Source organism: Brienomyrus brachyistius, unplaced genomic scaffold, assembly GCF_023856365.1.
Source record: "Brienomyrus brachyistius isolate T26 unplaced genomic scaffold, BBRACH_0.4 scaffold143, whole genome shotgun sequence".
Taxonomy (NCBI): Eukaryota; Metazoa; Chordata; class Actinopteri; order Osteoglossiformes; family Mormyridae; genus Brienomyrus; species Brienomyrus brachyistius.
The window spans coordinates 370,742-384,394 of record NW_026042418.1 but is presented as its reverse complement, the minus strand read 5'-3'; the positions used below and the strand labels follow the sequence as shown (position 1 = coordinate 384,394).

The following is a 13,653-nucleotide window of genomic DNA, read 5'->3' as shown; positions in this document are numbered from 1 at the left end:
CAGAGCTCACACATATGCATGAGTTCCTGTGTTGTTATCATTTTGACAAGCGGACAGAAAAGGATTGAATTCAGCTGCAAGTGGCATCAGACTGGGTGTCTGGGGCTGTGTGCTGAGCTGAGGGAATGAGCACCAAAAATAAAGGTGATGCAAAGATGGTATCCAACCAGACTTTAAGGAGGACTGTATTCCCCCAGGGTTCCTGCGTCCAGACCCAACCAAAATAAAAGGAACCTTACTGAGGGGACACTGGTTTTATTGATCCCTGGCAAGTTCACCACGACAAGATGAGGCTGATAACAATTACAGTTTACTCACCCGTGTTCCAGAGATTTTTAATCTAAGTAATAATGGTACGAAAAGCTAATTCATACAGTATCAGAGGACAAAGGACATCTATGCAGGGAGGTGCTGAAGCCTTTGCACCTCCGGTAGCTCATGAAATCATATTACTGTGGGCTGTTTCTTCTCAAGAGCCTCACTGATCCACTGAGGTTAATCTGAAATCATAATTATTTGCCTCTAATTAAATGGTATCCCGTTTAGAATATCTGGTTCGAGTCACTTGTTCAAACATCCAAAGACACTTTGCTGAATTTAGAATTTTAAAAGATTTATGCAATAAAAATTGGAAATTCTCATTTTATGGCGCACATTTTACAGTCTTTCATCTTTTAGCAGAACGGAGGGCCACCCCCGGCTGAGGATGGCTGCTGATATGGAGCTTCAAACAATGGGTTTCTGACCTGAAAAATGCCCAGATTTTTAAAACCTCCCTCAGACTTTAGAGTAGGGATTCCTGAAGTTTTGATGTCCGTGTACCAGTTAATGTTGTATAAAAAAACTCACAGGCTGGTTAAAATGGGGGGTGGGGTAGGGGGGGGGGTAGGAGGACTAGTAGAGTGATTTCATTGGTTTAATAGTTTTGGGTGTTGCAGTTTTCCAGGGGGTGTTTTGCCAGTGAAGCAGGCTTAGGGAAGCACAGGGGCTTCACCTGCTTCTCCCTCATTCCTCATTCACACTGTGTTCTGTTGTACCCCCCCAGGGTGAGACCCAGGGTGTTTGTTATCATAAAAGGGCCCAGAGTCTCTCTGGACACTGACAGTGGTTTGAGTTCTCCCCCCCCCCCCCAGCATTACAAGAACCACCCCCCCCATCTTGAACCCTAACCCTAACCCTGTTTCGGTGCCACACCCCCATGCCACTGGGTTCCATTCACCAGTCCCTGGCCCGGATTAACCATGTGGATGATTGGGCACATCCTCAGGGGGCACCAGCCACCCCCCCCCCCCCCCGTACCATTCACAAACAGGTTAATGCAATTTAATATCTAATGTATTTAATATCACTGTTTATCATTCTTTTAATAGGACACTCACTGAAAAGCTTATCAATGGTTTCCCTGTGTTAGACGCCTTTCCACCAATCAGCTGTTTACTTCTGACGTTACATCATGTGTAGGGTGATGGAGCCACATCTAGGTGAGGCAGAGTGGGTCACAGGTCCACCTCGCTGCTGTCGCCCAGGGCCATTTAGTATTCGTAATCAAGCCTTGATCTGTCCTGCCCCAACCACGTTTCACCCGATTCATTTTCAGGAAAAACATCCCTCAACACAAACAGCATAGTAGGAATTTTATGACTGATTTCCAAGATAAATCCTGACGAAGTTGTCAAACATTAGGGGCATTAACAAAATAGCTTGGCGGGAGCTTCAGGTGTTCAAAGGAAATTACAGGCCCAAAGCAGGTCACACACCTGTGAGCTCGACAACTGGCATGAAATGTGGGGGGGGTGGTTTAGGGAGATTGAGTCAAGAGTCCAGCGAGTTAGAAATCACATCAGGAGCGGAGCCTCTGTGATGCTGACAGGTAGCAGCAGCGTGGGGCCCCGCTGAGACCGAATCAGGATGCTTCTCGTTGTTTAGGGGGCAGAGTGGGGGGGGGGGGGGGGGGCTGTTTGCCTGTTGCCGCTTTCATTTGCCCACCTTCTCCACTTACGCATTCGCTTCCTCGCGTGACGTCTGTCTGACGCTGCTTGAGATTCTGCCAGCGCCGCTCAGCCAGGCTTCCTCAGAGAAGCTGGAGCGCCGGCGGACGGCAGGCTTCACGCTCGACCTTGAGAAACGACCACGGGGAAATCTGGGCAGATCTATGGGAAGACTGAACTGGACTGAACATTTTGTTTTTTAACTGGGACCTGGCGCTCCTCATACCAGGCAGCTCCGGGGACTGGGCCTCCAGCGCGGAACAGCCCCTCCCATTGCAGATGGTTGTGTAACACAGAAGCATTTAGGGGAAAGTTACTGGGAGGGGGGGGGGGGGGGGGGGGGGGGGGGGGGGGGGGGGGGGGGGGGGCGCTTTTTCCACAGTGCTAAGTCACATACGTAAAAAATCTAAGCTACCTCACACATTCTATACAGAACCTGGGATGCAGTCGTGTGTTTGAGATATACACAATAGGGTTAGTCCACATGCCAACACGCCCCCAACATTCCCAAAGTGTCTGATGGTGCATTTCGCTAATCGATGACTTGGAAAACAGACAGCGATTGAGTAATGACTTCATAATGAATCTGACATTCATCCCTAAAGTTTACCACGCATCCACCAACATATGCTATTATTTCCAGAGGCTAAAAATGTGCCACGTCTTCTGAAGGTAGACAGCACCCCCTAGCACACACACGGTGACATTGCAGGCCTGAAAATCAGGCCTTTTAGGGCAGCGAATGGCACATGCACACGCAGGTCCTTAGGCAGTACATTTATGAAAAATGTACAACACATAAAACAAATACATGCAGACAAAAGTCTTTGACCATAATCATAAAAATCCTCACATTTAAAACAAGGCTCACCTTTCATTGAAATCAACATGACATTTCAGACCATGTAACAAGTAACAAGTTTGTAACGCTACAGATAAGCTATATGTTTTGGCTTTGAAGGACAATGTTCATTTTGGCATTAGTGACTCTGACTTTGAGAAGGTAGAAGAAAAGGCTGCGCAACTCAGACGAGCTTCATTGGCACTGGACCAGGGGACAAAGTAAAACATTAGGTTTATTGATAACCACTCTACGATATATACATTTATATAGTGCTTGAAGAAGAGATCTAACCCTTTACCAAAAGCCACTTTTGTCTGTTTTTAACTAGTCTGCAGCAGAGGATCGTTTTAATGTAGTGCTGATGGGTCATATTTTTTCACCACCCCCTCCCCACACGCACATGTGGCCCCAACTCTCCTGGGTACTAACAACTGCTCTCATCTCTGTGCCGACGTAGGGGCCCCAGGATGCAGAGACTATGAATTTTCAGAATCGGCAAAAGAGTATCGCAAAGGGAAACCTAAAGGACAAGCAGCATCTCAAAATAAAATAAAAAACAGATGTAAATAAAAGCACTCTTCACAAAACTGGATTTTGTTAAACAACAAACTGTCTGTCATAAAAATATCTGTATTTACTTTTAATTGTTCTATAATAATTTTTAAATGTGTCTGTGGCAACCAGGCCTCTGGGGATTAACCAGTATTTACTAAATTTGTCCTACTGAGGATCATCAGCCTGGTCCTGAGCTGATGCCTGAAGGTGTTTCACAGTGTCTTCAATATTTTTTGTCCAGTTAATAATCGCACAATATGCTTGCACCATAAAATGTGTTTTAAGAGATTCAGAGGTGGATTGTTCAGGTCTAAAATACACAAATCCAGACCAACATTTTGTTTCAACCAACCAGTTCAGCAATAACTGTGACTCTTTATACTCAACTGGTTTGCTGAAACAAAAATCTTGGTCTGAATTTTTAATTTCTGGACCTGAACTCACCTCTGAAGGGATTTGTTAACTTTAACTTTAACCCGTTAGTTTGAATGACCTTACAATGTGATTTATCTGTTGCCTGATTTACAAACCTTCCTCCAGGGCCGCGAGCAAAATCCACCCACAGGAAAAACTTTAGTAATCCAGTTGTTTAGTTTCTATCTGAAAGCCAAGGTCAGAAAGTCCTTATATGTTTTCAGCTGATATTTTAATTATTTTTATTGAGTGGAGAGCCTGTTGGTTTCACATGATACCAGCCAAGGCTCATAAACTATTCTCTTTTGTGTTTATTTAGCACAGTTGCGAAACCACATCCTTTTAAAACAACATCGTCATTTCAGTTACTATCTGAGGACTGGGAGCCTCGAGACGTTGAAGGTTCCATGAGGTCCTCCTCCAGAAGTAGACCCTTACAAGCAAGGTCTTTCACCACCATTTGGTTCTCGCTGAAGTCTGTGGTCCCCAAAGAGCAAGCAGATTTGGCTTTGGTGAGCACGCAGCCCTCCTTTCTCCCCCTGACCTTTTTCTTTACGACTGAGGAATACAGAGAATCCAGACTCTGCCTTGCGACTTGTGGGCCCTGTGTCTGGCAACCCGTGTCCTGAGACATGAGGGAATGCTGGCCACAAGCCGTGGCCGAATCTTTGTTCATGTGTCTTTGTTCTTCCTCCTCCCCAGATGCCACAGCCCAGGCACTTGCTCGACTGTGCTGCTCTTCTGCAGGCACAACAGTGCAGACCATGTCAGGATCCCCTGGCAGCGACTCTGTGACGCTGTCATGCCGAAGTGGCAGCTTGCTATCTAACACTAGGCCCCTAAGTTCTACCGGGAGCACCATTTCAGCAAGTAGCTCTGCTTGCTGATCATACGGTCTGTCCTGATCCGTGCTGCTATCCCTGGTCCCAGCAGGTGGCTGCTGAGTGGCAGTAAAAGTTCGAGTAGGACCACTGAAGTCCCGCATGGATGACTCTGACTTCATACACTTCTCCTGCATTTGCTTGTTGATTGCGGTGCTGACGGCCCGTGAAATTCTGTCGTTCTTTTTGGTTTGAAATTTAAACTTACCCTCCCCAGAATCACAGCGGCGTCCTGCCTCAAAATAGAATATTGACTGGAAAAAGTGGGAGGGAGATGGTTAGTGTCGGGATGTACTCGAGTAATGTGTGTCCACGAGCGTGACTGTACAAGAAAAGAAAAATAAGCTGTTTTTGCACCATCTAGTGGCCATAGGAAGGATATGTTTTTTTCCACACTTTACCTTGTAATATCCAAAGTAGCGTATGAATTGGTAGGGCCAGACGAACTGCACCTCCTGGGTTAGGGGGTTCTTCAGCAGGATGTCCCTGAGTCCGACAGTGAGGATGCAGGGCCCCTGAAGGCCGCAGCGGTCTGCCGCCTCTGTCCTCTTTACCTTGGCCATGAAGTCAGTGTTTCCTGAAGGCCAAAGCACAAAGAAGAACATACAGTGGAAAGCAACTCAGGGCAGCAGATCATGAAGCTATTTAGGAACAACTTTGGATATTGATGTTCTAGAAGTAATACCTAACAGGCACTTTAGTTGGGATATCTTAATGAATACTGTACTATACATATATATGGTATTCTATTAAGGGCAAAATTTAAAGCTATTAAACTTAAGATGATGTCTCTTCATATAAAGGGATATCTTAGCTACATCAATAATGTACTAGGGTTAGGAAGAAAGCTTCTGCAGATAGTCCATCAAGCATCTGGGTATTTAGTGCACTTTGTGGGGAAGGTGGTCAGCAGCTACGACAGCCGGAAGCTTCCCAGGAAGCTTCTCAGGAACTTCTTAAAACCTCCACAGACGGTCTCATGGTTCGGTTTCATTCGAGAACTTCTGGTTATGCTTTTGAGCTATGGCTTAATGCAAACAACTTTTTTTCAAATAAAAAGATATATAAATATATAAATCTTTATGTATGAGCATTCTCATCTTACATATGCCATGCATTACTGCGATGATCTGATCTAATCTAATTATTACTATTAGTAATCGTAGTAGTTTTTGATGGTTTTTTGACTACAGGTCTATAGTTGAGATGCAGTGTATGCAGTTTTTCTCACGTTTGTCGAAATGGTAGCTGCATACTGAATTTCCACTACAAAGACTTAAACCCTTATGTTCCCTAAAAAATACTGTTAGTGCTCCTTATCTTTTTCACATTTCTTTACTCTTATTTTTGTCATTCATGTAATCCAAAAGCAAGTAAAAGTAATGTTACATTACTTTTATTTTGAGATACTGTACATAGATTACATTACTGACTACAGTTTTCAACAGGTAACTAGTAACTCTACCGGATTATATATTTTAAAGTAACTTCCCCTTCCCTGTCTATATGTACCTACTGAAAACCTGGTTCTGTGGGTTTTATACCTGTCCAATAGCACCTTGTTCTTCAGACAAGCAGTTAAAGTCCCATCTTTGTCTGTTGAATAAGTGTAAAAACCAGAACAAACGCCACAGAGTCTACAGCTCCCTTCTTAACTCCAGCTGACTAGAGACACCGAGAGTAGATCAGGGAACTCACACGTGCAGGGACCATGGATATCATCGTTATCGAAAACGAAAACTAACACAAGAAAACGCTAAAGAAATACAATAATATATGAAAATATAGTTATGAATATTGCTTCCTGAATCACTAAAATAAAAACAAACGTCTAATACTTCCAATTGTTATTTGTAATACTAACTAAGCCTACTTAAAGTAATGTTTATATTTAATTAATAATTAATAATATCTGAAACTTTTTTGTTCCCCATTTGAGGACATTAGTACCTCACGTGCATTGCATATTCGTGAAGGATTCTCACGCACATTGCTTCTCTAAAAGTAAAATGACTAACACTGAAACTTTGACACGCCACTTAAAAGGAAGGCGAACGAGCAACGGCTCTGCAAACACTGGGAGGTCACACATTAGCCAGGAAGGCTCACACGCCGTAGGTCATCATACAACACCAGAGCACATCATGATTACGCATAAAACACAGGTAAAGGTGCCCGCCATCCTCGGGAACACAACAGGCGTTTACAGTAAACGCAGACATTTATTTATAACGACATACAGGGACTATTTACACGCCGGGATATCCTAAAAGCTAATAAAACCACACTGAAAACTAACAAAACTAAATTTAAGAACCCCAACTAAAAAAAAAAACAAAAGCTATGATAAAGCTGTTATGTTTCTGCATGTCCTACCATTGGTATACGTGTCGTAGATGGGATTGTCCCTCATCCCTGAGTTTTCTCCAGAGAATTCCGCTAGCCTGTCATCACTCCGCGCCCCACACTCCAAGTAGCTCATCTGCAATGAAATTGGAAATGACAAGTGCTAATTTAGGGACAAGAGCCGAGACATGGCCGGCATTTATTTTAATTTATGAGTTGGTGCATAACGTTTCAATATTATTATTATTTTCAGAAACATTTAACACTTAATCTTATTTTATTTACGTGGTGTTTCTCTGATTTGAACGTCGGAGAACCTGCAGCACTGTAATATGTCTGTGCTGAAATGGCAATTTCTGTGAATCCTGGGTGAAGCATCTGTTTACAGCGTACAGATGTATTAACTGGCGTGTTTAGTAAACTTAGTGAACCGCGCCACTGAAAAAAAAAAACGAAAGCTGATTATTTGGAAAACTTACACTGATACCGATTGTTTGAGAGAGACAGTCCACCAAAAAAAAATGTAAAAAAAATAATTAACCTACCTTCCAAAAATATGAAGTACTGATTTTTGATAAGAAAACACAAACTCTAGCATACAACATTCCTAGAGCACTGCACTATATTTTATAACTGTACACGTCTTATATATTTATAACATTTATAACTTTGATTTAAAAAATTTGATTTCGCACTGTCTGCATTAAATTCTCTTTTGCGTTACTGACGCACTACCGTTATCCAGCCGTACTGCAGCCTCCCTTATTGGAACAGATTTGTTTTTTAGAAACTCATCATATTCTTCACTGTCTTGCCTTACAGTGAGCAGTCTAATTTGTTGTGTTTAAATATTTATTAGTCGATCTTCCTCGTATAATTTTAGCAGAGCAATGTCGGCAAAATGCATTTCTGACGTCGTTTTCGGTAACGTTAAAATTCCACACATCATACATTTTTCTAACTTGTTGCTACACGGGAGTGCAAATCGACTTATTTTTAACCATCGGCTAATTGTTGTGTATCGGCCTATACCGATAGGTGGCCAACACAGTCGGTGCACCTGTACTTAAAATTATATTAATTAGATTTTAGATACAGCCACGTTAATTAGCCTCAACAACATTATTTTGGTTTTGCTGTTGTGATTTTAATTCCTCTTATAGTGTTTGTCTTGATTGCTGCCCTGTGTAAAAGTGACGCATGGGAACCAAAGTTACTAGAGGAAATGTGGACGTACAGGGAAAGCTGTCTGATGCAGATGCTGGATCCAGCCTTCCAGCTCGGGGAGGTAGGCAGCAAATATGAAGGAGCCTTCAGCAGTATCTAACGCAAAAGGCTTAAACCCGGCAGGACAGTCTGGCATCTCGGACCCCACGGCCGCCACGTGGATATCATCACGCAGAACAATCACGCTGTCTAGCTTCCTCGGGGTTTTCCCGGAATCTTCCAGGCAGCCTGTGCTCGGTCCCTTGTACCTGAAGAGCTCCATTCGGGCTGAAGAAGCCCTGCTTTCCTGTCGGATGATGGCCCAAACCATTTCCCATTTCTGCCAGGGGGGGACACATAAGGATTAGACAGCATCAGTAACAATCAGTCACCTTCAGCCATTTGACCATAAGTTAAGAGGAGGTAGCAAGTACTGTGGTTATGTAGCTGAAGTTCTTTCTGCTGTACAGTCCCATTGCAGGTGGTCTACCGGTTAATGGCTTTTATTGGTAACTAAAAAAAGGTGTTTTTCAGTTCCCATGATGGAGACTTCTCGTAAACTCTTGAGAAAGTTGCCTAAATACAATTTCCATGGCAACAGAATCCTGCCGTGCAAGTGGTATGTCATGTTGTAAGTTTGGAAAGTCAGTCCAGGTAACTCCATTGTACAACAACATACTTTGTAAAGTAACTTATAAAAAAAAAATCCATGTTATTTTAAAAATCCTGCTTATGTTGCTTGTGTTCCTGTAGGTAAAGTTGTCTCTGAACCAAGGGCATAGGGACCAGGAATGGGGGGTATATGGACCCCACAATATTTCATTTGGCTTCATTCATCCCCCCCCCCCCTCTCGAAAAAAGTAGGCCTTTGCATTTAAATTTTAAGTTGCGTTCCTCCCAATATCAGATTCTTTACCTCGCCCTTTGCCCAAAGCAACTAAAATATGTAATATGTAATGTCTCCAGATTTCTACAGAAGGTTTCCTTCTGTGGAGTGCAGACTTCCTACATTTGAAATATTTTAGTTTGACCTTTTTTCTTCGGAAGTTTTAGTGCAAGTAGCAATTTCAGCCTGTTAGCATCTCCAGTTGCATCGCACACAGCACTGAGAAAAAGTCTTAAGCTGCCAAAGAAATTTATGTTGGTGTAAAACTATGGTATCGTGTCTGTCACAGTGTGTTAGCTTAGCCATTTCAAAACCTCTCAAAAAAATCACCCTAGAATTTGTGGCAACCATCTTATATATCCATGTATTTGTTAACTTGAGGACTAGCATGCTATATATAGCTAATCAATACCTCAGTAAATGGTTTAGCCTATTAATGAAATGCTTTAACTAATACGTTAATTAATTGAAGTTAAGGTGGTGAAATGTAACAAATACATGGAATGGCTGCGGTGCCGCTGAGGAGAGGTTAGGGAATCGACATGGCGTTTGTCCAGATATTCAAGAAGAAAACAGTACCTTTTTGTGATAAATCTTTGTTACTGCTCATTTGCATATATCGTAATGTATAAATGTGTCTCATATGAGTAGATATACTGATGATGACATAATACTATCCAGAAGAGATCATTCCTTCTGTGGGTTAGGAAGCCAGTTTAAGATAATTTGCCGGTTTTGCTTGATTCGTGGCAGAATTTCAGCTTCACTGTGAGGTACAAAGCGGGTGTGTAAGCATGAGAACAGCGAGCTGAAACACTCCACGCTTTTAAAATGCCTCTGTTTTCTATTTTCTGTCATTTGTCAAATTACTGCAAGAAAATTCAAAGCAAGTTTGCGGTTGTTAAGAATGTTAAGAAATATCAAGCTTGTCACATACAAGTCCATCAGAAGTTATTCCTGAACATCTGATATGAGGTTTGGGGGCCTACCCTCCTGAGCCTCTTCCGCTGGATGTACAAGGCCCCCTGCTTTTGGATGAATTCATCCATGGCGTCCCCGTTCTCTCTCCACTTAGGCTCTGTCCCACCACCTTCTGCCAAATCTTCTCAATACCAGTTCCTGCCGGACTGTCTTCCACGCCAGTGGTCACAGTGCCTCCTGAGACTGTTTGTCGGGGCAATCTGTAGATGTGGTTGACTTCAGGGGCACGTCAAGAGAAGCGCTTGTGTTCCTGCCAGCGGACGCAGCCCATGTGTGGAGCTCCAGTTCTGAGAACTTACTTCCTTGTTTCTCGTTGTAGAGCACAGCAGTGAACATGACAGTCTGCTGCCACCACAGTTAAATGATCACTTACAGTCGATGAAACCTGATGTATAACTATTGTCCATTATGTACATTGCAAAAGGATCTAACGCAACATTGAAATGCCTGGGAAATAGAAGAGGCTCAATGTGTATTTTAGGCAAATGTAAGACAGTAACATTATGAAACATTACTGATTGTTCATTTCCCGTGACGTGTGAGCACATTGGGGGGTGGGGGGTGTCTGGCCACATTGGTGTACGACGTCACACCTGACATGCCCAGCCTCGGAAGTCATGGTGCGTGGGTTGGCAGGGACTGTGTTGGTACAGGCAGCTCCCCTGAATCGTTACTCTTCCAGCCAAGTCACCTTGAGGTCCCCACTGTTTTTTTATGAAATATTTTTGCTCCGTTTTTAATCTGACAAACCACAGCTTTGCGTGGTTAACAGTACAGTTTCCTGCCATGTCAATCAGAAGCTTTTTTTCCGTGTTTATTTTCACACAGGAAGACAAGACAGCCACCCCCTTCCATCCTGCAAGCCTGTTCAAAAATAGCTTTGCCTTCTTTGAATACCTTTGTCTCTAAATCGTGCGCAACATTGTCAGCAGCAAATGCAGAAATGGCTAAGATTTTTCTCAGTAAGCTAAGCAGAAGAGAGAACACTTATTTTAATGTTTGTGTCCAGAAGTACTGACGTTTTGTGTGTGTCTCTGTCTGTCTGTGTGTGTGTGTGTGTGTGTGTGTGTGTGTGTGTGTGTGTGTGCGTGTGTGTGTGTGTGTGTGTGTGTGTGTGTGTGTGTGTGTGTGTGTGAGAGACAGTGGTGCAGGACCATTTCTAGCTATTGAACAGATCAAGGGCTAAGTGAAGTTTATCTGGGGCTTGACTTATTTTTTTTGAAGGAAGATTGATCGGATCTAATGACGTCCATGAGAAAGCGAGAGAGAGAGAGAGAAAGAGAGATGATCCAAGTGCAGTGGTGTGTAACACTCGAGTAATTGTACTTTGCAACTGTACCAAGCTCACCGATTCAAACCCAATCTCAGCACACCTGCAGGTTCTCGAGCAAGGCCCCCAGCTCTCTCGGCGCTCTAACAGGTGGCTGCCCTTTGCAGACAGCTTACTCTACAAAAAAAGAGCAAGCTGAAGGAGTTATAAAGACAGTTTCCCCATGGGCATCAAATAAAGTATCTGTTATTATTAGCATTACAGTACATGTGGAACACATATGGTTTTGGGACCGGTCTGCTGCTGCTGTAGACATTATTTTTTTACTAGTGCAACAGCTCAAAAAATATTTAATGTATCGTTTTTCATACTTTGCAGATTATATTGGTGAAGATCTGGAAATGGTCAAATGTCTAATTTTACACAAGTACTGTGTTTAAGTACTTCACCATTATATAAGTGTGTGTGTGAGCAGGGTGTGTGTGTATGTGAGAAAGTCAGATACTGTAAAGCAGATGTAAATAGTGTGCTGAACCAAACACACAGTCCCAACATTTGTGCCCTGTTTGATATATAAACCCAATACTGCTGCACTTTAAAGGGACCATTTGGACACTAAAATGGTCAGGTGACTGGGAGCAGTCTGAACATATTGACCAGGCTTGGTTCTCATGTGTTGTTTTTTTACAAATATGATAGATGGACTTTTACTTCTTCATATTAGGAGACAGTGGTACGAGAGGCAGTGATGGACATTCTCCCCAAATCTATACCCTAGGCACCTACAATCGACCTTTTTTGAGTCAAGTGTCCGTAATACTCAGCTCCGCAAAGTTCCGTGGAGGGCAACCTTATTTGAAGATATGTCTGAATCTGGTTTCACAGCTCAGCTCATATGTGTTTGAGTTTTTCCTGCCCTGCAATTAGAAATGGTTGCAGCTGCCCCTGCAAAGTTAAAAATATGCAATGGTGAGCAGTTTGAAGGTGACCCCCCCCCCCCCCCCCCCAAAAAAAAAAATGAACAGGAGGCATCTATAGGAACCCAACCATCACCCTAATGCACACAGAGAGAAGGTTTGAGCAGGTATTCGGTATATTAATCTTCCAGAAAGCCAATTCTGAGTTTGCCAAAGAGTAACACTCTCATGAAAATCCCAATAGAAGTATGGTTACTGTGGTAAAAAAATACACAAAAATAAGACTGGAAACATGTGATGTCCAAACCAGCGGAATTAACACACAGGGTCCCCATTCGGAAAGGCTATTTGTAACAACGAGGCATAACTGCTGGCCCTGGAGGCGGCTTTCGATACACAAGCAACTTTATTACAAACAAAACTCAAAAGAACAAGTAAGAAAAGGGAACAGAAGGAGTCTAAAAAAAGACAGGCAGAAAGAAACTGGAACTACCAGGGGCTTCACTGAAAACACAGAACAATCTAACGAGATCTGTAATAGGCTTTACAGCGAGGGGCATCCAAGATGTTTTGAAACCACAGACTGGGACAACCTCCTTTCCGCCTCCTGTAACATCAATGAGCAGGTGGACACAATGTCCTCATGGATCATCCTCATGGATCACCTTCTGTGTGGACAGTATCATCCCCACCAAAAAGATTACCATCTTCCCAAACAATAAGACCTGGATTACAAAAGAACTAAAAGAAATCTTAAATAAAAAGAAGAAGACATTCTTCACCAGCATTGAGTCTGAGAAGAAGAGGTTAAGCGCGCCACAAGGAATGCCAAGCTGAGGAGAAATTCACCCAAGGAAGCCTCCGCTCAACTTGGCAGGAGATCACAGAACATCCCGCTGTGAACACCGCCACCATCCACACGTCCATCCAGGTGGCAGGTCACAGCCCAGCAGCCCTCCCCAAAAACCTCAACTCCTTCTTCACTAGGTTCAAGACTGACAACACCGCCCGTCTCAAAGACATGGTCTCCTTCCTCACGCCCGCAGGAACAGAACTTTCTTTCAACACGGAGTTGATGGTGAGAGCCCTCAAAAGGACCAATGAGAGCACAGCACCCAGCCCAAACAACATCAGTGGCCGCGTCATGCGGTGCTGTGCAGAGCAGTTGGGGGTGTGTTTCAGTGCCTGTTTCAGAGATTAATTGACAGCAGCACATTCCACCAGCTATGGAAGCACTCCACTGTGGTCCCCATTCTGAAAAAGTCCTCAGTTAAGGCCCGGAATAATCTCAAGCCTGTGGCTCTCACCTCACTAGCGATGAAGGCCATGGAGAAGGTCATTAAGAATCATATCATCAAGGTGACC

At 43.3% G+C, this 13,653-nt stretch overlaps 1 protein-coding gene across 3 annotated transcripts; it reads right to left on the bottom strand.

The window, feature by feature from the left end:
- Positions 1-2,750: 2,750 nt before the first annotated feature.
- Positions 2,751-10,627, bottom strand: LOC125728013 (docking protein 1). 3 transcript variants are annotated; one of them, XM_049005041.1, is made up of 6 exons: positions 10,110-10,627; positions 8,266-8,574; positions 7,059-7,164; positions 5,084-5,259; positions 4,891-4,936; positions 2,751-4,542 (listed from the first exon to the last, which is right to left on the bottom strand). In XM_049005041.1, exons 1-6 carry the CDS (start codon positions 10,167-10,169, stop codon positions 4,163-4,165), a joined length of 1,077 nt encoding a protein of 358 aa, XP_048860998.1. In that variant the 5' UTR covers positions 10,170-10,627; the 3' UTR covers positions 2,751-4,162. The 3 variants fall into 3 exon arrangements, with proteins under 3 accessions (XP_048860998.1, XP_048860997.1, XP_048860996.1); XM_049005040.1 differs by having other exon boundaries at positions 2,751-4,936; positions 10,058-10,627; XM_049005039.1 differs by having other exon boundaries at positions 2,751-4,936.
- Between the last annotated feature and the right edge of the window lie 3,026 nt (positions 10,628-13,653).

Bases quoted from the DNA above. Each gene is read 5' to 3' on its own strand.
- LOC125728013 (XM_049005039.1), bottom strand. From the start codon at position 10,169: ATGGATGAATTCATCCAAAAGCAGGGGGCCTTGTACATCCAGCGGAAG. The intron at 7,165-8,265 runs GTACGTCCACAT...ATTTCATTGCAG, and splicing joins TGCATCAGACAGCTTTCCCT to ATGAGCTACTTGGAGTGTGG. The intron at 5,260-7,058 runs GTAGGACATGCA...TTTGGCCTTCAG, and splicing joins CTACGACACGTATACCAATG to GAAACACTGACTTCATGGCC.